At 49.2% G+C, this 24980-nt stretch overlaps 1 protein-coding gene and 1 long non-coding RNA gene across 2 annotated transcripts; one reads left to right on the forward strand and one right to left on the reverse strand.

Moving 5' to 3' along the window:
* Nucleotides 1-3152: 3152 nt before the first annotated feature.
* On the reverse strand, nucleotides 3153-24953 carry LOC309346294. Its single transcript, XR_014158575.1, has 2 exons — nucleotides 23978-24953; nucleotides 3153-3435 (listed from the first exon to the last, which is right to left on the reverse strand). It is a non-coding gene; the product is annotated as an uncharacterized lncRNA (long non-coding RNA).
* On the forward strand, nucleotides 5568-19599 carry LOC309345940 (zinc finger and SCAN domain-containing protein 31-like). The gene is made up of 6 exons (XM_081869450.1): nucleotides 5568-5691; nucleotides 7166-7660; nucleotides 8298-8379; nucleotides 9016-9098; nucleotides 9402-9528; nucleotides 19260-19599. Exons 2-6 carry the CDS (start codon nucleotides 7247-7249, stop codon nucleotides 19502-19504), a joined length of 951 nt encoding a protein of 316 aa, XP_081725576.1. The 5' UTR covers nucleotides 5568-5691; nucleotides 7166-7246; the 3' UTR covers nucleotides 19505-19599.
* Nucleotides 24954-24980: the final 27 nt, after the last annotated feature.

Below are 24980 nucleotides of genomic sequence, written 5' to 3' on the forward strand. Positions count from 1 at the left end.
GTCCCAAAGCTTCCTGAAATAGGGATGTTTGGCCCACTGACAGCATTCACACTTTACTGAGAAATCAGGTCTTTTCCTTGGAAGAGAGTAGATTTATTTGGCAAGTGCTGCCTTTTCAGATGTAAGATTCCTGGGAAAAGCCTACACATATGTCTACAAGCTGCCAAGGAAGGTTTACCTGCTATGTGAAGCCAATCTGTTACCTCCGAGGATGTGGACAGGCTGCTTGGACAAGTGAAGCCAGCCACCTGTCTCCTGGATCCTTGCCCATCCTGGCTTATAAAAGCTAGCCGGGAAGGGCTGGGCGATGGGCTTCGTGGGGTGGTGAATGCTTCCCTCCGTGAGGGATTCTTCCCAGACCCGCTGAAAGAGGCAGTTATTAAACCGCTTCTTAAAAAACCATCTTTAGATGTGGCCACGATGGCCAACTATCGCCCAGTCTCAAATGTTCCGTTCTTGGGCAAGGTGATTGAGCGAGTGGTTGCTGAACAACTCCAGGCACGCCTTGAAGAAGCGGACCATTTGGATCCCTTCCAGTCGGAATTCAGGCCTCATCATGGGACTGAAACTGCCTTGGTCGCACTGGTTGATGATCTCCGGCGGGCTAGGGACAAAGGTGAGAGCTGTTTCCTAGTTCTGCTGGATCTCTCAGCGGCTTTTGACACCATCGACCATAACATCCTTCTGGACCATCTAGAGGGGCTGGGAGCTGGGGGCACTGTCATACGGTGGTTCCGCTCCTTTCTCCTGGGCCATGTCCAGAAAGTGGTCTTGGGGGATGAGTGTTCAGACCCCTCACTTGTGGGGGTGCCTCAGGGTTCTGTCCTCTCCCCCAGGCTATTCAACATCTACATGCAGCTGCTGGGAGAGATGATCAGGGGGGTTGACCTGGGTGTTCATCAGTATGCAGATGACACACAGCTCTTCCTCTCTTTCAAATCAGAACCAGTGAAGGCGGTGAAGGTCCTGTGTGTCTGGAGGCAGTTGAAGGATGGATGGCAGCTAACAGATTGAGGTTGAATCCTGACAAGACAGAAGTACTGTTTTTGGGGGACAGGGGGCGGGCTGGTGTGGGGGACTCCCTGGTCCTGAATGGGGTAACTGAAGGACCAGGTGCGCAGCCTGGGAGTCATTTTGGACTCACAGCTGTCCATGAAGGCACAGGTCAATTCTGTGTCCAGGGCAGCTGTTTATCAGCTCCATCTGGTACACAGGATGAGACCCTCCCTGCCCGCAGACTGTCTCACCAGAGTGGTGCATGCTCTAGTTATCTCCTGCTTGGACTACTGCAATGCGCTCTATGTGGGGCTACCTTTGAAGGCGACCTGGAAACCACAATTAATCCAGAATGCGGCAGCTAGACTGGTGACTGGGAGCGGCCGCCAAGACCATATAACACCAGTCTTGAAAGACCTACACTGGCTCCCAGTACGTTTCCTAGCACAATTCAAAGTGTTGGTGCTGACCTTTAAAGCCCTAAATGGCCTTCGTCCAATATACCTGAAGGAGTGTCTCCACCCCCATCGTTCTGCCCAGACATTGAGGTCCAGCTCCGAGGGCCTTCTGACGGTTCCCTCGCTGTGAGAAACCAAGTTACAGGGAACCAGGCAGAGGGCCTTCTTGGTAGTGGCACCCGCCCTGTGGAACACCCTCCCATCATATGTCAAAGAGATAAACAACTACTTGCCATTTAGAAGACATCTCAAGGCAGCCCTGTTTAGGGAAGTTTTTAATGTTTCATAGGTTATTGTATTTTAGTGTTCTGTTGGAAGCCGCCCAGAGTGGCTGGGGAGACCCAGCCAGATGGGTGGGGTATAAATAATAAATAATAATAATAATAATAATAATAATTATTATTATTATTATTATTTCCCTATTCCTTTGTAATCCTGCCTTCATCATCCAGCTGCCTTCATCAAGTTAATGTACACATATCAGAATTTTTGACAGGGAGGTGGCGCAGGAATCTTCTTCTTCTTCTTTGGCGATCCCTCGTTGACGAGTAAGATTGTCTTCCATAAACACTGTTTATGGATAGCCCTGTGTGTTGTGGCATTCATACAGCCCTGAGCCCCTCTCCCCCTCCGCCACGGTATCATCGATCTCTTTCAAACCCATAAGCAACTTTTTGGCATACAGTGGCATTCCTGAAATGAAAGACCATCAAGATTATTTTTTTTTAAATGCATTTTTAAAATTTTTTTCCACAGACAACAAATAAAACAATCTTTTACAATCAACACTTTGTGTCATCTTATTTACATTGCGTATCTTCACGCCGCGACTTCCTTCCTTCCCTGCGTCGGTTTTCTTAAAACATATCTTCTCTTGTAGATTCTTATTGACCTTCTATACACATCACAGGATTTATGTTAACCCTGCCGTAGTTTTTAAACTTCTACAGTTATTTCTTATATATACCACAAATTTACCCCCCTCTTCTTCAAACTTTGTACCTTTTTGGTCTCGAATTCTATATGTCATTTTAGTCATCAAGATTTAAGTGCTTTAACAAAAGCAAAAGTTCCAGTTTTATCTAAATGCCATTGGATCCATAAAAGAAAGCAATGGCGTTTTGTCAGGGCTAGTAAGGTGGCTATAGAAAATGTAGCTTGAGTCTCTTGTGTGAAGAGATGCTACATCAATCCCAGAATTGTAGAGTTGGAAGGGACCAAGAGGGTCATCTAGCCCAACCCCCTGCAATGGAAGAATATTTTGCCCAATGTGGGGCTCAAACCCATAATCTTGAGGTTAAGTGCATCTGCAGCAACACGACCAGACTCCTTCATCTGCCCCAGCTGCAACAAAACATGTCTCTCCACAGACTCAGGGGGAGCAGTAATACTCAGTCCCTTCCAGAAAAAGGAACCCAGGGAGGAAACGACAAGCCTGAAGGGCGGGCCCAAGGGTGCCGGGGGGGAAAGAGCCGTGATACGAAGTAAAATCCCACACAGAAACAAACCCAGAGACACAGAACAACCAGTTTAAGAAAGGAGTGAAGTTCTTTGATTAAAGAGAGAAAAAATTCCTGTCAGAAAATGACCAGCAAGCGCCAAGCCAAAGAGGCTCAGGATGACCCAGCTGCTGCGTCTGAGGAGAATCCTAATATATTGAATTAGAGATGATGAGGCTAAGATTGGAATTGTCTAAGGTTGAAGCAGAGAAAGAGAGAGAAGAGGCCAGAATGGCAGCTGCCCTTCATCTAGCAGAGATACAGGCTGAGAGAGAGAGAGAGAGAGAGAGAGAGAGAGAGAGAGAGAGAGAGAGAGAGAGAGGAGCCCAAGAAGAAAGAGACAGGGAGGCCAAGATGGCCCATGAAAAAGAGAGGTTTCCTTTCAAAATGGAGGAGATTAAGGCGAGGGCAGAACTGCCACAAGCAATGTTGGGGGTGGAGCAAATGTAAAGTATGTACAGTGGTACCTCGGGTTACAGACGCTTCAGGTTACAGACTCCGCTAACCCAGAAATAGTACCTCGGGTTCAGAACTTTGCTTCAGGATGAGAACAGAAATCATGTTCCGGCGGCACATGAACAGTTTCAGGAGGCCCCAGAACAGTTTCAGGTTACGAACAGACCTCCAGAGCGAATTAAGTACTTAACCCGAGGTACCACTGTAAAAGCTGATGGTGTGCAGGCCTAATGGTCAAAGCTTCAAAACGAGGCAAGTCAAATATTTCAGTCCCGTCCCAAGGGGTGGAAATATACAACCTGCTTGGAGCAAGGCAAAGGTCCTTCAAGAGGGGCCTAGACCCTCCACAAAAAGAGAAAGAAGAGCTTTTCTGGGGGGAGTGGGATATTGTCCTCCATTTCTTCCTCCTTTTAGCCCCCATGCTGCTCCTTGACATGACTGGGTGAAGAAAGACCAGCCAGACAAGAACATTTGGAGGGACCAGTGCCAGGCAGCGTTGGGACATTTAGAAACAGCCCTAGATCCGGGGTCAGCAAGCTTTTCCAGCCGGGGGCCGGTCCACCGTCCCTCAGAGCTTGTGGGGGGCCGGATTATATTTTTTTGGGGGGTGGGGAATGAACAAATTCCTATGCCCCACAAAGAACCCAGAGATGCATTTTAAGTAACAGGACACATTCTACTCATGTAAAAACACGCTGATTCCCGGACCGTTCGGGGGCCGGATTGAGAAGGCGATTGGCCCACATCCGGCCCCCGGGCCTTAGGTTGCCTCCAATGGCCTAGATGGACCTTGGGGTCCCTTCCAACTTTAGGATTCTGTTCTTCATTTTGGAAGGCGGACAAGGAGCAAGAGCAACCTGCCGTCACAGAAGGAAGAGGAGGGAGTCTTCATCTCCTTGGTTGCCCTTCTCTGGGAGGGTGGGCAGATTGTGAGGAGCAAAAACGAGGAGGAGGCGATGATGACTCTCACTTTCAAGACTCCTACTATAGGTAGGCTAGAGAAGCTGCGGATGTTTTGTTTCCAGGTTGAAACAATCCAATTCAGCAAATGAACAACTCTCTCTCTCTCTCTCTCTCTGTTGTTGCATCCATCCCAATCTCTCCAAGGATTTAAGGTGGTCACTCAGGGTTCGTGTTTCCTTTTGGAATGAGGCCCAGAGAAGTCACTGGTGTCTTCATGATATCTGGTTTATTGACAGGAGCATGGAGATGGTGGGCTTTACAGCACTGACACTCCTAGAGGTTCTTGTTTCTCCCAGAGCCGCAGCTGTGGATTCAGACAAACCCCAACCATCCTGCTCTGCCTGCTGCTCCGCTTCTCCATCCCATAACTCCTAAGCTCTGCAGCTCAGCTTCCTTCACCTGCGGAGGAAGAGGGCCCTCTCACCTTTCCCTCTCCTACCGAGTCCCTTTGTTCTCATGACCCCAGCCTCTCACTTCAGGGCAAACTTGTCTGGTTGGAGGAGCTTTGAAGACATGCTGATTCCAGCGGCTTGGAAGTGTCTAGCACACAGTGGAATAAACGCAGGTCTGGCAACCCAAGTCTAAGCCAAATTCTAACACTTACTGAATCCAGGAATTTTGGGGGTGTAAGAATGCCAGCGTGTTCAGAACACACAACGTCACCGGAGGGGGAATAAAAGGCTTCCTAGGCAAACCCCCTTGGCTGCTCCTGTGTTGTTTCCAATGGGACTTCACCAAGAACATACATTTATGGCTGAAAGACAGACCCAAAGCAGCAGATGGGACAACACAGAATGGCCCCCCCAGCCATGTCTGGCAATGTCTCCCCCCTCCAGCTGCCCCCCCGCCGCCTCTTGCTGGGACAGGGCTCTCTGCCCCGCAGACCCCCTAGACACGCCCAGGGGCCCCCAAGAGAGCCAGGCAGGACGCCCCCCCCCCCGAGAAGAGACACCCCCGGGTCCCCCATCTGGCCCCTGCGCCCCCCCCCGCCCAGACGCCCCTTCGCAGTCCCGGAGCCCCAGGCAGAGACGGGCTCCTCCTCCCGGACACGGGTTCCCCCTTCACACGCACACGCGCCCAGTCCGGCTTCTTCCCGGCCAGGCGCCCCCCCCCCCCCATTGCCGGCCCAAGTGCGGCCTCTTCCCCTCAGAGGGAGCAACTCTGCGCCTGCGCGAAGCCTCTGAGAGAGAAGGGTTAAGAGGCGCCGAGCTGGCTTCCTAGAGAGGACAGGAAAGGAAGGCGGGCCGCTCCTCCCCCTCCTCCTCCCCTCTGACGTCCCTTCCGGGCAGAGCGGCCTCGCCTTCGCCTGCCGGGCTCTGGTGGGTCTCCTCTCGGGGGAAGCCTGGGGGACTCCCTGCCTCGGGAGGCGGGAAGGGGAGGGAAGAGAGGCTGGGGTCCGGGAGGGAGCCAGAGGGAGCTCAGGCCCCTGGCCAGGGAGGTGGGGCGGGACTGGGAGACAGGAGGGAGGGAGAAGGACCTTAGGAGGGACATAATTGTGAGGGAGAAGTATATTAGGAGGGACATAATTGTGAGGGAGAAGTATATTAGGAGGGACATAATTGTGAGGGAGAAGTATATTAGGAGGGACATAATTGTGAGGGAGAAGTATATTAGGAGGGACATTATTAGGAGGGAGAAGGACATTAGGAGGGACATAATTGTGAGGGAGAAGTATATTAGGAGGGACATAATTGTGAGGGAGAAGGACATTAGGAGGGACATGAGGGAAAAGTATATTAAGAGGGACATGAGGGAGAAGGACATTAGGAGGGACATAATTATGAGGGAGAAGTATATTAAGAGGGACATAATTGTGAGGGAGAAGTATATTAAGAGGGACATTATTATGAGGGAGAAGTATATTAAGAGGGACATAATTATGAGGGAGAAGTATATTAAGAGGGACATTATTATGAGGGAGAAGGATATTAAGAGGGAAAGACCATGAAGCTTCCCTTCTCTTTCTCTTCATAAATGTATGTAGGGCATTTCCGCTCCCTAATTCTTTGTTTGACTAAACTGTGGGAGGCAGTGGAAGACAGGGGTGCCTGGCGTGCTCTGGTCCAGGGGGTCACGAAGAGGTGGACACCACTAAACAACAACAACAATTCTTTATTTGACTGAAAGTCCAGTTTCCGAGGCGTCTTCCAGGGCAGTTCCACCCAGAGGGCCTTGCCACCGTCCCCTCAGATCCAGAGCAGGAAGTCCCAAAGGGACGGTGGCTGGAGCTAGACATGAGCCCTGCTGCTCACCAAGCCACCCAAGCAGATAGGGCTGGGTTGGGGTGAAGCTCCGGACTATGAAGTGGGATTGGGAGGGACCCCCACTGTTGCCTTGGCTCCAGATTACACTCACTTGTCACTCACAGTTATGACTTCTCCCTCCCCCTTCTCTCACCACGATTCCTCAGGGAACATTCTTCTTCACTTGGCTATGTACAGTGGTGCCCCGCAAGACGAATGCCTCACAAGACGGAAAACTCGCTAGACGAAAGAGTTTTCCGTTTTGGAGGTGCTTCGCAAAACGAATTTCCTATGGGCTTGCTTCGCAAGACGAAAATGTCTTGCGAGTTCCTGCGGCTCCCCCCCCTTTTTCTAAGCCGCTTATCTGCTAAGCCGATAAGCCGCTAAAAGCCACTAAACCGCTAATAGCGCTAATCCGCTAAGCCGTCAATGGGCTTGCTTCGCAAGATGAAAAAACCGCTAGATGAAGAGAATCGCAGAACGGATTCTTTTCGTCTTGCGAGGCACCACTGTATTGATCTTACAATAGAATAGTGTGTTTGATTCGTAGGATTTGTTGCACCTTCCATTAGAACTTGTCAGAAGACCAAGGGGCTCCTTCCGATCTCTTGGAGACTTCCGGAGAGCCCAGATGGATGAGCAAGACTCAGCTGGCCCTGAAGCAGGAAGAGGCCATGCCATGGAAACGGGGAGCAGTGGGGGATTCTGGGAAAACTCCGAGCAGAAGAACCCAGGTGAGGAGGACACCCTTTGCTCAGAGGTGCAGAGCCAGCAGCTCAGGCAGTTCTGCTACCAGGAGGCCAAAGGACCCCGAGAGGTTTGCAGCCAACTCTACCACCTTGACCATCAGTGGCTGAAGCCAGAAAGCCACACGAAAGCTCAGATGTTGGACCTGGTGATCTTGGAGCAGTTCCTGGCTGTCCTTCCTCTGGAGATGGAGAGCTGGGTGAGGGAATGCGGAGCAGAGACCAGTTCCCAGGCAGTGGCTCTGGCCGAAGGTTTCCTCCTGAGTCAGGCAGAGGAGAGGAAGCAGGCAGAGCAGCAGGTGAGAGAGACTTTCCTCTGGATACTCCCAAGGGGCTCCAAAGAGGAGGGAGAGTATTCCCAAATCATTTCCTAATGGCCCATCCTTTTTTGGAAAGCATCTAGGAACAGATCTGCTTCTGCTTCTGCTTCTGCTTCTTCATATTATTATTATTATTATTATTATTAATACTACACCCATGTGCCTTCCAGCACATATAAAAGCATAAGAAGACATCAGATGTCTTCTAAAAGTTATGCATTTTCTTATCTCCTTATCACCTGACGGGAGGGCATTCCCCAGGGTGGGGGCCACTGTGGAGAAGGTCTTCTGCCTGGTTCCCTGTAACTTCACTTATCACAGGGAGGGAATCAGCAGAAGACCCTCGGAACTGGACCTCAGTTCATGGAGACGCTCCTTTGGGTATAGTGGGCCTTTCAGGCCGTTTAGGGCTTTGAATTGTGCTGGGAAATGTTCTGGGAGCCAGTGAAGATCCTTGAGGACCAATGTTTCATGGTCCTGGCAGCCAACCCCAGACCCCAGTCTAGCAGAAGCAGGAAGCAGCTTTCACCTCTGTCCCCCAAAAGCGCTTGCCTCTGCCATTCCTTTTCTAACCCTTCTCCCCATTCTCTGTTTTGAATCCTTGCTGCTGTTTCAGAGGAAGGATCTTTGGGCAGAAATGGGTCTTGATTCTTCTGAGGCAGAGAAGACTCGGTTGGACGCCAGAGTGAGGCCTCTGGGTAAGGAGGAAGGAGTGTTTTCTCCCCCGTTTTGTCACATTCTCTTGGTTTTGAAACTAATCTGTGATTTCTTTGCATCTTTTGGGGGAAGACACCTGGAGCCCAGAGCTCAGAGGCGTGGAACTCTATTTTTGCACAACTAATATATGAAATTGGTACAAATGTCCAAATGTACTCAGCAGGGGAGACGTTTACTGCAGCTGGTTCAATTCCGCAGTTTATGATCTCATCTCTTCCAGCAACGCCTGCACATTAGTCCAAATTGAGCTCTAATTGACAGGAGAACCTCTGCTTCTTAGTGGCAGTGAAGGAGGGTTTTCGGCAGGCGAAGGGCTTTTGCACTCAGCGCCTCCCTGCCTCCCGCAATCCATGCCGGAGCCAGAACCTGGTACCGAGACAAACTGGGAATGAAGCCCGTTCCCCCCTGTCCCTGGGGGCAACTTGCAAGGAGAATTACCCTCAATCATCCTTGTTTTTCCTTCTCCAACGATCTCCCGCTGCCTCCATTAAGGCAGAGCGGAACCGGAAGCTAGCAGGGGAGACTTGGACAAAGCCCCACCTGTACTTAGAGATGCACTGTTTCACCTCAGAGAGAAGCAGGCGCTCACGGTTTCCACTTACCTTGGTCTCTCCCAGGTGACGGAATGATGCCACCAAGACCTGCTCCTTCATCTTTTCATGGTGGTGGAGGGGAGGCAGCAGCTGTGGACCCAGATCAGGTAGGGGGAAGGAGCCTTGTGGGGAAGGACTGCTTGGATGCAGAGGAATGGTGGGAGGAGCCAGAGAAGAGGGAGCCGACTGGGAGGAGGAGGAGGAGGAGGAGGAGGAGGTGTCTGAAGCTGGAGAGGGAAGAGGGTTCAGGGAGCAGAGGGAGTCTGTGGCAGAGAGCAGCCCAGACTCCGAGGCAGAAGCTGCAGCAGGAGAGAGGGATGAGGAAGGCAGAGAGGGGTCTGGCCGCTGTAGAAAACAACAGAGCCAAGGGAATGTTCTCTAAGAGGACAGCCTTTTTCCTGTTCTGTTAGGGTCCAGTGTGCTTTGAAGATGTGGCTGTCCATTTCACAGACGAGGAGTGGGCGTTGCTGGATCCTGACCAGAGAGCTCTGCATCAGGAGGTCATGGAGGAGAATCATGGGATCTTGGACTCTCTCGGTAAGGCTCCCTATTGGATCATCCTATCTGTTTTGTAATGCAAGACATCTCTCTATGTGACGAACCTCTGATATTTCGATGGGGCTCAACAGCGCCACCCACAGCACCTGGGATGTTAACACTCCCACAGCAAACCTCGGAGGGATGGCTATTGATTGTTTTCCCTGTGAATATTCTTCCTCTAGTTCTGTCGTTTAAAACCACGATCAGGCTGTCTGAACTGCCCAGGCCTTCTTAAATTTAGGATTCAGAGTGATTTGAAGTGTTGAAGTATCTTCAGTCAAGTTTCCTGCTTTTGTTCTTCTTTCTGTCTCTCTCTGGTTGACCAAAGAGTCGCTTGACATTGGAGATGGCACAGATTCCACGACTGAACCAAACAAACTCCATCCCAAAACAGAGCCAGGCTTTTTGAATCTCAGGCAGTGAACCCTGTAGTAACAATAATGATAATTTTATTATTTTTACCCTGCCCATCTGACTGCGTGGCCCAGCCAACAAATAGAAAAACATAATAAAACATCAAACATTAAAAACTTCCCAATACAGAGGTGCCTTCAGAAGTCCTCTAAAAGTTGCATAGTTATTTCCTTGACATCTGAGGGGGGAGGCGTTCCACAGGGTGGGTGCCCCTATCGAGAAGGCCCCCTGCCTCTTCCCCTGTAACTTCTCACAATAATGTAACATTTAAGTACAGTGGTACTTTGGGTTAAGAACTTAATTCATTTCGTAGGTCCATTCTTAACCTGAAACTGTTCTTAACCTGAAGCCCCACTTTAGCTCATGGGGCCTCCTGCTGCTGCTGCGCTGCCAGAGCACGATTTCTGTTCTCATCCTGAAGCAAAGTTCTTAACCCAAGGTACCATTTCTAGGTTAGCGGAGTCTGTAACCTGAAGTGTATGTAACCTGAGGTACCACTGTAATGAAACTTGAATAATAATAATAATAATACTGATATGACAAGTTTCTGCTGCATTCTGTGATGTCGAGAATTTAAGAAAACATCCAAATTGGTTTAAGGTGATGCACATCATCATTAAATTTTTAGCCACTAAAAAAATTTAAATTTGGCAGCTGCTACACACATTTGTTCAATATACAAAATGTGTTTTTCAGCACACAGAAGTTCATGTTTGCCATCTTTATTTGCCTACTCTTACATCGCTGACCACAAGGTAGCTGACTATGACCAAGTCAGTCCAGAGTCAATGTTCCCAAATATTTCTCAAGCTCTTAAAATTTGTTTAGATTTATTACTGAATATTGAACAACTTGGCATATTGAATACAGTAGTACCTCGTGTTAAATACTTAATTCGCTCTGGAGGTCCGTTCTTAACCTGAAACTGTTTTTAACCTGAAGCACCACTTTAGCTAATGGGGTCTCCTGCTGTTGCCGCTGCGCCGCCGGGGCATGATTTCTGTTCTTATCCTGAAGCAAAGTTCTTAAACTGAAGCATTATTTCTGGGTTAGCAGAGTCTGTAACCTGAAGCGTATGTAACCTGAAGCGTATGTAACCCAAGGTAGCACTGTATATCTTCATTTTGGACAGGGAACTTTCCCGCTTTGGCCACCTTTAAATAATAATAAAAGCACATTTTATTTATGAAGATAGTACAGATGCATATTTAAATTTGAACAAAATGATGTTACCAGGTTAAGCTGTACTTTTGAAAACTAGAGAGAGAAAACATATAATATTCAGCTTCATTTGTATACGAAACTAGACATTTTTACGGAACAAAAGGAACATTATAACATTTAACTCCCTTCAGTTCTTCCCCTGTCCCAAGCATTAATGAGCATTGTTCCATAATTTGGGACTGCACTTCTTCCCGAGACTCTTAATCCATTTGCCTTTTAGTTTCAGGTGGTGATGAATTGGAAATGATGAACGAGGGAGACCACAACGAAATCCACACAGTGGAGGAGCCATATCTGGATTCAGACTGTGGAGAGGGCTTCAGTCAGAGCTCCCATTCCACTTCCCATCAAAGAAATCCCCTTGAGAAGAAACACTATCACTGCTTGGAATGTGAAAAGAGCTTCACTCGGAGTGCCCATCTCACATCCCATCGTAGAGTTCATACAGGGGAGAAACCATATCACTGCTTGGAGTGTGGAAAGAGCTTCAGTCACAAGCACAATCTCACTTCCCATTGTAGAGTTCATACAGGGGAGAAACCATATCACTGCTTGGAGTGTGGAAAGAGCTTCAGTCACAGCCATGATCTCACTTCCCATCGTAGAATTCATAAAGGAGAGAAACCCTATCAGTGCGTGGAATGTGGAAAGAGCTTCACTGATAGCTCCTCTCTCACCTCCCATCAAAGAATTCATACAGGGGAGAAACCCTTTCAGTGCTTGGAATGTGGAAAGAGCTTCAGTCAAAGGTACAGTCTCACTTGCCATCGTAGAATTCATACAGGGGAGCAACCATACCAGTGCATGGAATGTGGAAAGAGCTTCAGTCAGGGCTCCCATCTCACTGCCCATCAAAGGATTCATACAGGGGAGAAACCCTATCAGTGCGTGGAATGTGGAAAGAGCTTCAATCGGAATGCCCATCTCACTTCCCATCAAAGGATTCATACGGGGCAGAAACCCTATCAGTGCTTGGAATGTGGAAAGAGCTTCAATCAGAGAGCCAAGCTGTCTTCCCATCAAAGGATTCATACAGGGGAGAAACCCTATCCGTGTGTGGAATGTGGAAAGAGTTTCAATCACAGGGCCAAGCTCACTTCCCATCAAAGGATTCACACAGGGGAGAAACCCTATCAGTGCTTGGAATGTGGAAAGAGCTTCAATCAGAGTGCCCATCTCACTTCCCATCAAAGGATTCATACAGGGGAGAAACCCTATCAGTGCATGGAATGTGGAAAGAGCTTCAGTCAAAACCGCAGTTTCACGTTCCATCAAAGAATTCATACAGGGGAGAAACCGTATCAGTGCTTGGAATGTGGAAAGAGCTTCAGTCACAGCCACAATCTCACTTCCCATCGTAGAATTCATACAGGGGAGAAACCATATCACTGTTTGGAGTGTGGAAAGAGATTCAGTCACAGCCACAATCTTACTTCCCATCGCAGAATTCATACAGGGGAGAAACCCTATCAGTGCGTGGAATGTGGTAAGAGCTTCAGTCACAGCCACGATCTCACTTCCCATCGTAGAATTCATACAGGGGAAAAACCCTATCAGTGCATGGAATGTGGAAAGAGCTTCAGTCAAAACCGTAGTTTCACTTCCCATCGTAGAATTCATACAGGGGAGAAACCCTTTCAGTGCTTGGAATGTGGAAAGAGCTTCAGTCACAGGTACAATCTCACTGCCCACCGTAGAATTCATACAGGGGAGCAACCATATCAGTGCATGGAATGTGGAAAGAGCTTCAGTCAGGGCTCCCATCTCACTGCCCATCAAAGAATTCATACAGGGGGAAAACCCTATCAGTGCATGGAATGTGGAAAGAGCTTCATTAGAAAGCACAATTTCACTTCACATCAAAGAATTCATACAGGGGAAAAACCCTATCAGTGCTTGGAATGTGGAAAGAGCTTCAATCGGAGTGCCCATCTCACTTCCCATCAAAGGATTCATACAGGGGAGAAACCCTATCAGTGCTTGGAATGTGGAAAGAGCTTCAATCAGAGGGCCCATCTCACTTCCCATCAAAGGATTCATACAGGGGGGAACCCAATCAGTGTGTGGAATGTGGAGAGCTTCAGTCAAAACCGCAGTTTCACTTCCCATCAAAGAATTCATACAGGGGAGAAACCGTATCAGTGCTTGGAATGTGGAAAGAGATTCATTAATGGTGCCACACTCACTTCCCATCTAAGAATTCATACAGGGGAGAACTGCTGAGATAGAATGGTGCCCGGCACGCTTCTCCCTGTGCCGATGGACGCCTGTGCTGATATGTAAAACTTGAGCTCTCTTTGCAAGCTTCGGCCCAAAAGCACTGAGGCAAACCAGCGTCAAGCAGTAGAGCGTCAGCTGCCTCTGCTAGCGTTCTCTTCCTGCGCTCCGCTACGCCATTCCCCTGAGGAGAAAAAGCAACCGTCAACCTGTGACGTATCCCCTTCTGGCAGAAGAAACTCTGCAGAGCAGACCCGGTGAACTCTCCGCCTCGGTCACTCTGAAAGCTCTGTACCTTGGTGGAAAACGTAGTTCCACTGCTTCAACCCAGTCTTTGTTCAGTGCGCTGCCTCGCTTTTGTGTTTCAGCGAGAAGATCCAGCCATTTCTCGAAAAATCATCTGTCAGCGTGACCGCATACCTGGCTCTGCCCAGACTCGGCACTGGCATGGGTCCACAAAGGTCTGTATGCACAAGCTCAAAAGACCTTGTGGTTACCCTCTCCGATCTTGGATAACTGCACCTTTTTACCTTTGCTCTTTTGCAAGCCCTACAATCCAAGAACGTATCACATGCCTTCATCTTGCAACCCTCAGTGGCAGCTTCTGGATATATTTCCAACAGTAGTGAGACATTCTCCTGTGCCACAATGAGTACACGAAGCGTGTGGGAACGTTAGCACACTGCGCCTGTGCTGTCTCAGCGTCCCCCTTACCCTCCAGAGATGTCTCCAGAACATAGAGCCTGTTCTGACATGCAACACTGACCAGTTGTTTCCCACCCCTGGAAATAGAACAAACATCATTTTCAAAGCAAACCTTATAACCCTCCTTTACAAGAGCAGATACAGACAAAAGACAACACTTCATTCCTGGCACAACGTAGGCTTCCAGCTCTGCCTGTAAAAAAGAAACAAACGCATTCCCAATGGTGGTTAATTGTCTCTGTGTGCCATCTTCTGTGAGAACAGCAAGAGTGACTGTTCTCCCAGTTGAAACAGCCCTGCAGTTCCACATTTAGCCACTAGATGGCATCAGATGTGGCTGGCTCCTGAGTCGATGACCCAACGCAGCATGCTGCCGTCACTGGAGTTGTCCTTCAACGTTGCCATGGAGGCAGCAAGGTGATAAGAAGAACCATCCTTCTCACTTCCTCTGTCACGTCCTCTCTTCGCATTCCCACGCTGGCCTCCTCTCCTAGACTGGCTGCCATGGAAACCTGGCTAGCTGCCACGAGGACTTGGCTGACTGCCATGGGAAGCGACCTTGGAGACATTCTGCCCGGCCTCTCTGGCTCTCCTTGGACATGACCGACGCAGGTGTTCAACAGACCCGCAGACAAAGCAACGACGAGTGGAAAAAGCCTGAACCGTGCCTTCTGGCTTGGCCCCCCCTCTCTGCTACCAGCAGGGCACCCTGAGCCAGCTCAGCTCTCTCTGAGATGGCGTTCTTCCTCATCACACAAACAACCAGTGGAAAACTTTTCAAACTTGCCTTTGGTCTTCTCTGCGCCCCCCCAACCTTGCCAGCAGCTCTCTGTGAGGCTGTACTGCCTCTTGGGAACGTGGCTTTTGGCTTCCGCTGTGGTTTCTCGGCAAACCCTCTCCAGCTCCTGCCAAACAGCCTGGGCACTTGGTGCACTCTCTCTAGTGCCTGGTAGGCCTCCTGGGCAGTCTCAAGACCCTCCACCAAAGGTAGCTGTGAGCCCTCCAAACTGAGCACGATAGCTCCTAGGGCTTTCTGGTCCTTCCTCTGTGAGGCATAGGCAGCTGCAACGACCGTTGCAGCAGCTCCGGGAGCTGGAGCGTGCTGTGGGGGCCCTTGGGTCGCCTCCCACAGACCCTTGGCTACCAACTAGGCCTTCAACTTCCTGGACCACTCTTCCCAGTTGCTCCCATTTAACTTCTCGAAAGGTACAGTGAAAGATTCCTGGCCATCTGTCATCTTCTCCCCCGGGGCTGAGCCTACTCACGTAACCAGCAGCTCCTCTTGGCACTCGGTCCTGAAGATGACATCTTGCCCAGTGAGCTTCGCTGCCTCAAATGTTAGGCAGGAGCTCCAGCCGGCTTCTCCCACACGCACAGGCACGACGTGGCAACAGCTTCCATAGCTTGGCTGGGCCCATTAACCTGCTGAGATATAATGGCGCCCGGCATGCTTCTCCCTGTGCCGATGAATGCCTGTGCTGATAGGTAAAACTTGAGCTCTCTTTGCAGCTCTTAGCAGAGTCCCGCAGCAGCAGAAAAGGTGCCTTGTGTGTGTATAATAAATCAGACTGTATGCAGGCTTCTTGCTAATCTCTAACAGTCTTTAATGAGAAGAAAAACATCATAAATCAGTCCGGGCGAGAGAGCGGACATCCGGGGGCCACTAGGTGGCGCATCGGAAGATGGCTGACAATAACATCTCTCCGACCCACACGAGGTAATTTGGAGGCTATGATGGGGGTAATTAGCCACCTTAACCCCCCCAGGATTATGGGGGGGACGGCCCTTGCTTGCTGTGCCCTATACCACCCCCGAATTTGTGGGGGTGGGGGCACTAGGCACAAAGCCCTCCTGTGGGATTTTCGGCACTCCTCGATGCCGTCCCCGATTCGCGCCGCTGGTTGCAATGATCTTTAAAAGAAACAATTTGGACGTGATTAATTGCACATACATCAAGGAAAAAGGGGAGTAAATACTGCTGACAGAAGAGATCTCTGATAACAAGACAACAATAAAATATGAGAAGAACGTCAAGATACGGTATGACAAATGACTGAGGAGGGAGGGGGGGGAAAACCTGCCTCTACCTTTTTATGTGACTTAACAAGAATCCTCCTCCCCTAATAAGTCAGAAATTAAGGACTTAAGCTGTGGATTTAAGGCTGTGTGGAGATAAACTTTCGATCCAAAGCAATGTTTCAAGATGAAGCTGGAAAGCTAAGAGTTTTGGAGTGTCGCACTCAGGAAAAAAATACCATCGCCATTTTGTGAGGCATTGTGGGAGCTCTTGGGTCTGGGAGGAGAAAGAGAGAAATAGAGTTGTTTACATACCGTGAATCAACTCCTCGGTGGGACTTAAGAGCGACAAATGCCAAAATTTACGATGGAAAAAGTTATGTTATCTACGAAGGAGATATATGGAAACCATCTGGAGTTAGTGGAGGAACGGGAAATCCACACAGGATTATTACACTTGCTATCGGCTTAAAGAGACTAACAGAAGAGATCGCAAAGGAAAAAGAGAAATTATACGAACAAGATATGATGTGGCAACACCAAGATAAGACTGGATAGAATTATGAACTTTGTCTGGACTGATTGGGACTGATTTGGACATTAACGCAGTAATAAGAAGATGATCTGAATTCCCCTTTGGATCTTGAAGTATGGGTTCCCCCAACAAAATTTAAAAATTTGGCTTTGTAATTCGGAATTTATATGATGTGATTTAATTTGATGTGATTGGCCAGTTAATAAAAATTATTAAAAAAAAAAAAAGAGAGAGAGCGGACATCCTCTTGTCTCTCAGCCAAAAACGAAAGTAACTCACACACAAAGAAAGATTCCCGTATGTGAATCTAACCACGCCTCAGAATGTGAGATGTCACACAGAACTGTTTAACCCTGTAAGTTCTGATTCTCCTCACAGGAAACCTATCAGAGACGAAAGAGACTGATTTACTCCCCATAATCAGCCTCAAATTGCCTCTTGCGGGCTGGATAGATGTTATTATCCACCATCTTCCAAGACGCCCCTAGCAGCCCCCCTGAATGCTTGTTGCTCTTTCAGAGGAAGGATCTGTTAGCAGAAATAGGTCCGGATTCCTCAGAGATAGAAAAGACTCCCTTGGACTCCAGAGAGAGGCCTCTGGGTAAGGAGGAAGGAGTTCTTTCTCCGTCTGCTCACAAGCTGTGGATTTTGAAACTAATCTGTGATTTCTTTTCATCTTATTGGAGAATTCACAGGGGACCCAGAGCCCAGAGAAAGGGAGATGTGCTTTTGCACAACTAGTATGTCAAATGGGTAGAAACGTCCACATTTAGGTGGCAACTCCTACTTGGTTGAAGGCGCACCTGTACTTTTCCTTTGGAGTGAAGCATGCGCTCTTGGCTTCCCACTCACCTTCTTCTCTCGCAGGAACGATGCCAGCAAGACCTGCTCCTTCATCTTTTCATGGTGGTGGAGGGGAAGCTGCCCCTGTGGACCCAGAGCAGGTAGGAGGAAGGGGCCATGTGGGGAGAGAGGATGCCATGGACTGGGGGACACAGAGGAATGGGGGGAGGAACCGCCAAGGAAGGAGGGTTGAAGGCTCAAATAGGCTTCTAAGCAGTTCACACCCCATACCAAAGAGTGGCCAGGATTCACCCCATTAGTCCCACAATGGGGCTTTCCCCCTCTCATTCCCCTGCGCACCTTGGAGATGTCTATAGGGCTTCAGGAGGGTCCTCCCTGTCGCGAAATCTTTGCGGCGCTTTCGCAGAAATGCTTAGAGTTCCAGGTTCTTCAGTGCAGTATATTTATTGTGAGCTCTATATATACAAATATCTACAGGCTATAATACAGGAGCAGTTCATACAGTCAAACCGAGTACCTGGCTGCACCTTAAGGCAAAGAGGAAGACTCTCTCTCTCTGTGACCACACTCCTCTGCACCACCACCTTTCCCTTTTAAACCAAGGACAGCCAATCAACTGACAGCATTCTGACCCTGCACTTGCATAGAAAGAATTGCAGGCCGATTGCATCAGCCAGTTGCATCAGCTAGCAGACTCAAGCCTGCAGACTTAGTATCTCACACAGCATTCTGGGATCCCAACACTCCCCACCCGGCAAGAACAGCACAGAGGGACAGAAGAAGGGATCCTTCCATGTGGCAAACAGAAATGTTTGTGCACAGGATTTGAGGAATGATTTGAAGAACACCAGCTTCTTAATGCCCCTCATTAAAATACACAACGAATAATTCCATTAAAACATCAAAATATGCATCCATAAAATGTGCAGAAAAAGAATCCAATTAATACAGAACATCAATGAAGAGGCAGAAAACAACAAAGTGTAACAGTTCACCTTTATGTTATCTAAGAGGACAACCTTTTTCTTTTAGGGTCCAGTGTGCTTTGAAGATGTAGCTGTCCATTTCACAGATGTGGAATGGGCATTGCTGGATCCTGACCAGAGAGCCCTCCATAAGGAAGTCATGGAGGAGAATCGGGGGATCTCGGACGCTCTCAGTAAGACTTAATATTATGCCTACCCCCCTCCAAGATGGCCCCCTTTTGCTCTTGAAGGGCTGGCCTGTCTGCAGCCCCCACAGCCTCCCATCAGGGCCCCTTCACGGGGGCAGAAGCAGAGGAAGGGCCTCAGGAAAGCAGCCATGGCTCTGGCCAGATGCACAGGAGGAGGAGGAGGGGCGCTGACCGCTCTCCTTCCCCCTCAGACTCCATCCATCAGCAGCCCCCATGCCCAGGGCCACCAGAGGTGCAAGGTGCTGAGCAGGGGGGAAGATCCTCCAGGGCAGATAAGACACCCCCCCATATTTTTTCCAGAGTCCTCTAAACTGCCCAGGCCTTCTTAAATGTATCTTCAAAGTGATTCAGGAAGTTGAAGTGGCTTCTCTCAGATGTTTTGTTTCTGTTCTTCTTCTTTCTGTCCTTGGCTGACTAAAGAGACGAGTGACATTGGAGATGGCACAGATCCCAAGATTGGACCAAACAAAATCCGTCCCAGAAAATAAGCAGGCTTTTGGAACCCCAGGCAGTGAACCCTGGAGGAAGACCTCACATCTAACTCCCTTCAGTTCTTTCCCTGTCACAAGCTTTAATTAGCACTGCTCCATAATTTGGGACTCCATTGCTTCCTGAGGCTCTAATCTGTTTGTCACTTAGTTGCAGGTGATGATGAATTGGAGAAGGATAATGAGGGAGACCACGACAAAAGCCAAACAGTGGGGAAGTCATATTCAGAGTACGGAGAGAGCTTCAGTGAGAACTCCCATTCCACTTCAAATCAAAGAAATCCCCTTGAGAAGAAAACCCATCAGTGCTTGGAATGTGGAAAAAGCTTCAGTCGAAAGGACAGTTTCACTTCCCATCACAGAATTCATACAGGGGAGAAACCTTATCACTGCTAGGAATGTGGAAAGAGCTTCAGTGACAGCCACCAGCTTCCTGTCCATCAAAGAATTCATACAGGGGCGAAACCCTATCCAGGTTCATTGAGAAGGATTCATTGAGAAGGCCAAACTCACGATTCATCAAAGCATTCAGAGTGAGGGGAAACAATTTCAGAAACCTTATGAGTGCCAAGAGTGTGGAGAGAACTTCAGTCGAAAGGACCATCTCACTTCCCATCACAGAATTCATCAGGGGAGAAACCCTATTCGTACTTGGAATGTGGAAAGAGGTTCATTGAGAAGGCCAAATAATATGAGGGTGAGTTTTGCAGCCGGGTTCTTTGCCACATCTGGTGCCCAACAGCAATTCCTACTACGTACCCAGAGCTGGGACTTGCAAGTCCTTGGCCAAGTTTTTTAATATCTTCTTTACAGTGTCCTTTCTCTTGGCAGATCAAGATGAGCCAAGGTTGCAAGGTTTTTAGCTGGGGCGATTAGAATAAGATCCACCGTTTGACTATTGACTCAGAACCCTTAAAAGTATATTCTATAACTTTTTATTTATTTTTCTTTGTATATCATATTGTTTTATTGCTATGGCCGGTGGCTGACCCAAATTATGATTTATTCCTTCAATACCTCCTTCACGTCATGACTGGTCTAAGTCCTTTCAGGGCGTCCTTGGCATAAAAATGAAAGCCTATCTGGTGTCTGGAGAGCCTGGCGAGGAAAAGGCCTGCCAGGGGGATGTCCTTGCAAAGCCCCTCCCCCTCTGGGCCTTTCCTGCTGCTTCTGGGGTGTTTGTTTGGTTTTTAGCCAAGAGAAAGCTTGCTCTTCTTGTCTCCTCTTCTCCCCCTCCTTGACTTCACAGCTCTGCTGCAGTCCCTTCCCAGATACAGAGAGTGATCTGGGGTGTCGTGGAATCCTAGAACTGGAGAATTCTGCAGGTCTGCCCAGAACTCATTGCACTGAGTTCAATGGAACTTCTTCCCTGGTAGTTCCTCTCGGGATCTCCGTTTGACCGAGCTGATAAAGCTCGATCTTCCGGAATCGCCTCCACGTGATTGACGACCTGAGCATCCGATAAGGCTCCAGGCACATTCCCCATTCAGCAGAGTTTCCAACACAGGGAAGAGAGGAGAGGTATGGGCTACATTGCTAGGAGTTTTATTATCTAGCTACGCAGACAGAAAAATACATCCTCTCTCTGTGAGAGCAGAGAGCAACTGAACAACAAAGGAACAAAGGAACAGGAATCCGTCTCCCGTGAGACTTCCAACAGTATGGAATGTGTGGAATGTAGACAGAGTCTTGTGACTCCTGTGTGAGTGCCTGGAGGCGGTTGGAGGTTGGATGGCGGCTAACAGATTGAGGTTGAATCCTGACAAGACAGAAGTACTGTTTTTGGGGGACAGGAGGCAGGCAGGTGTGGAGGATTCCCTGGTCCTGAATGGGGTAACTGTGCCCCTGAAGGACCAGGTGCGCAGCCTGGGAGTCATTTTGGACTCACAGCTGTCCATGGAGGCGCAGATTAACTCTGTGTCCAGGGCAGCTGTCTACCAGCTCCACCTGGTACGCAGGCTAAGACCCTACCTCCCCGCGGACTATCTCGCCAGAGTGGTGCATGCTCTAGTTATCTCACGCTTGGACTACTGCAATGCGCTCTACGTGGGGCTACCTTTGAAGGTGACCCGGAAACTGCAATTAATCCAGAATGCGGCAGCTAGACTGGTGACTGGGAGTGGCCGCCGGGACCACATAACACCGGTTCTGAGAGATCTGCATTGGCTCCCAGTACGTTTCCGAGCACGATTCAAAGTGTTGGTGCTGACCTTTAAAGCCCTAAACGGCCTCGGTCCTGTATACCTGAAGGAGCGTCTCCACCCCCATCGTTCAGCCCGGACACTGAGATCCAGCGCCGAGGGCCTTCTGGCGGTTCCCTCATTGCGAGAAGTGAGGCTACAGGGAACCAGACAGAGGGCCTTCTCGGTAGTGGCGCCCGCCCTGTGGAACGCCCTCCCATCAGATGTCAAAGAGATAAAGAATTACCTGACGTTCAGAAGACATCTTAAGGCAGCCCTGTTCAGGGATGTTTTTAATATGTAATGCTGTATTGTTTTTAATACTGATTGGGAGCCGCCCAGAGTGGCTGGGGAAACTCAGCCAGATGGGCGGGGTATAAATAATAAATTATTATTATTATTATTATAAAGCACTGCTCAGTGGCAAACCGAAACTAACAGTTCCGTCCAGCTGCCTGAATGGGAGAGAGTGGAAGCAGGGCTCCTCCAGGGACCTCCTAGCCCTGAAGTCTTTCCCTGCCGGCTGGCCATTATCAGAAAGACTCTTTGACTATTGGGGGTCTGGGTTGGCTCTTTCCCATGTGGGCCATTCCTTCTGCCGTGGGACATGAGGTGAGTTTTACGTGTGTTTCTTTCATCACACTTAACTCTGGACATTACCATGTTTACATTGTTTACATTTTTATGTGTTTTGATGTTTCCTTTGCCTTTAGAAGTATATTTTATACCTACTCACCACTTACTGAGTCTTGATGTATTAATCCAAGTGGTGAATAGGTATGGCAGAGGATTCTGTCGACAAAGGTGTGGAAAATTCCTATTCTTGAAAGTCACGAAATAGTCGTCATCTCCCCCCCCCCCCCCGCCCCAATATGCCTAGCTTACCTGGCTTGCAGCACAGGAAGTTGCATGGATCATCTTCCTTCCGGATGCAATTGCGCAGCCTCCGGACCAAGCGCTGGAACCTCCCCTTGGGCTGATGTACAAAAGCCCGATGCACAACATGGATGGCGCTGCCCTCCTCCTGCTCATGTTTAAACATCCCTTCAAGCCCTGAGGGGGCAAGAGAGAAAGGCCGAGCTGGTCAGAAGCAAACATTGTAAATCTATGGTCCTACTTTTTAAATGCAAAGAGCATTAGATGATAAATCACACTGCAAAACCAAGAAATGGAAATGGATAGCTTCATGCATCGCAAGCGTCCACAAGCAGTGGTGGTTTCCGTTTTGGAGGAGGGACCATTCTTGTCCCTTTTCCCTTCAACTATACAAGGTTTTGTCAAGCCCACCCCAAACTCCTTCCATCCAATAGGGGGGATGTTTGAGGGCAGTGAAGTCCCTTTCAGATCACTTCAGATATGAATCTCTCTTCACTTCACACCCTTCTCAGCACAAGCATTTTCTCCTCCCTTACAGGAACAGTGGGAAGACAAGCTGGCCTTGTTGTGAGCCAGGTGTCCTAGAGAGACTCTGAAAGGCCCATGGAATCAAAGGGAGGCTGGGGAGGAGAACAGGTCCTCTCAGGAGTGGCTTCCGAGGGCCATGATGCGCTGGGGCAGGGCAGGAACAAATGCAGAGGGCCACTGCCTGCCAATCCAATTCCCCGAAATTTATCACCCATCCTGAGACCCTCAGAAGAAGATTCAGGAGGGGCCTGGGTCCCTGACCAACCACATGGCTGGATGGTCATTTCCACCATTCCAGAGGTGAGACCCTCCATCCGACCAGGGAGGGTGTTGCTTTACTTGCCAAGAAGCAAGACACACATGCCTGTTTGTTGCCATCAGGCTGCAAGAAGCTCAGGGGAAGTGGCAGGTTGGGGCATCTAGGAGAATATCCTACACCGAAAGACACCCCATGTGGTTTAACGGACAGACTAAGAGCCCTGGAGCTGGAGGAGGGAGACCTGGGCCCAGTTCCCCCCACGGCTAGGAGCTCTGGAGGGAGGTGGGGAAGATGGGGAGTGAGAGGAGCTGGTTCTGGGTGGAAACATCCACTCTGAGGAAAAGACCCCCAGCTTCCCATAAACAAGCAGAACACACACGCCTGTTTGTTGGCATCAGGCTGCAAGAAGCTCAGGGCAGCACCCGGACAACGCCCTTGCCGTGCGTCTTGATCTATCAGAAAAGAACATGGAGAAGTGGCAGGTTGGGGCCCCTAGGAGAATATCCTACACCCAAAGATGCCCCATGTGGTTATCGGACAGACTAAGAGCCCTGGAGCTGGAGGAGGGAGACCTGGGCCCATTTAACCCCATGGCTAGGAGCTTTGGAGGGAGGTGGGGAAGATGGGGAGTGAGAGGAGCTGGTTCTGGGTGGAAACATCCACTCTGAGGAAAAGACCACCAGCTAGAGAAAGGAGTCTCTGAGCTTAGTGGGAAGGACAGTGTGTGGTGTCCTGGGAGAGTAAATCAGGCCAGGAAGGAACTGGGAGGCTGAGCCAGGAGAAGGAGGAGCTGGAAAGAGACCGGCTGCTGAGCTCTCATCCCAGTCAGGAGGGGAGAGATCCTTCTAGAAAGAGAAGACTCCCAAACCAGAGATCCCTTGGGTCTTTGGCTTGGAGTCCCTCGGGAGTAGGGTAACTGGCAGAAAGTGCCACCTTGTTAAGAGCCAAAGTCTTAAGTGTGAAACAACTGAGAAAACCTTGAAGGGAAATAACATTGTAAACTGAAATATCCTACGTTTTATCCACTAGTGTCATAAACTTCCTTGTTAAATAAAATCGTTAATGTTTATTTGAAGAAATCCTGCCTGAGACTCCCAATTAGTGAGTTTTACCTCACGCAAGTCCCCCACAAGATAATCTGAGGTAGTTGGAGGGCATTTGTGGAAATCGTGTTCTGTGAGGTGGGCGCACTATATTTAAGAGAGAGAAGACGGGCCCAAGGGTGCCGGGGGGGGGGAAGAGCCCCTGCGTCTTCGCATATTAATTGGGGGCAGAGGTGGGATATGAAGTTAAAACCCACACAGATCCCATTTAGTTTTGAGCGGACTGGCAGACTTAAACATTCATGAGGAAAACTGGGTGCTGCCCTTACGCCCACAGATACGTGGAATTTTGAGTGAAATATACTCAGATCTCAGAGAGGATGAAACCTCTGATTCCCTCACATTTAAGGAGAGAGTGAAAGTGCGCTTTGGACTGACTGCAGAACAAAGCCAAAAAGCCTTTGGTGAAATCAAAAGGAAACCAGGAGAGACTTAGGCCCAACTGGGCAGCCGAATTGACCAAGCTCTGGACAGACGGGAGGAAAGTTAGATGAGCTCAAACAGCTCATCCGTTCAGAGCAATGTTTTCAAGAGGTTCCTGCTCATTTAGGCTGAAAACAGTAACGGAAGTCTCTACCTTGGGAGAGGAAATCCAAGGAGACTCAGGGGGAGCAGTAATACTCAGTCCCTTCCAGAAAAAGGAACCCAGGGAGGAAACGACAAGCCTGAAGGGCGGGCCCAAGGGTGCCGGGGGGGAAAGAGCCGTGATACGAAGTAAAATCCCACACAGAAACAAACCCAGAGACACAGAACAACCAGTTTAAGAAAGGAGTGAAGTTCTTTGATTAAAGAGAGAAAAAATTCCTGTCAGAAAATGACCAGCAAGCGCCAAGCCAAAGAGGCTCAGGATGACCCAGCTGCTGCGTCTGAGGAGAATCCTAATATATTGAATTAGAGATGATGAGACCCCCCCCCCTTCCCCGCCC

This window comes from Podarcis erhardii, assembly GCF_964252035.2.
Source record: "Podarcis erhardii genome assembly, chromosome: 7".
Lineage (NCBI taxonomy): Eukaryota > Metazoa > Chordata > Lepidosauria > Squamata > Lacertidae > Podarcis > Podarcis erhardii.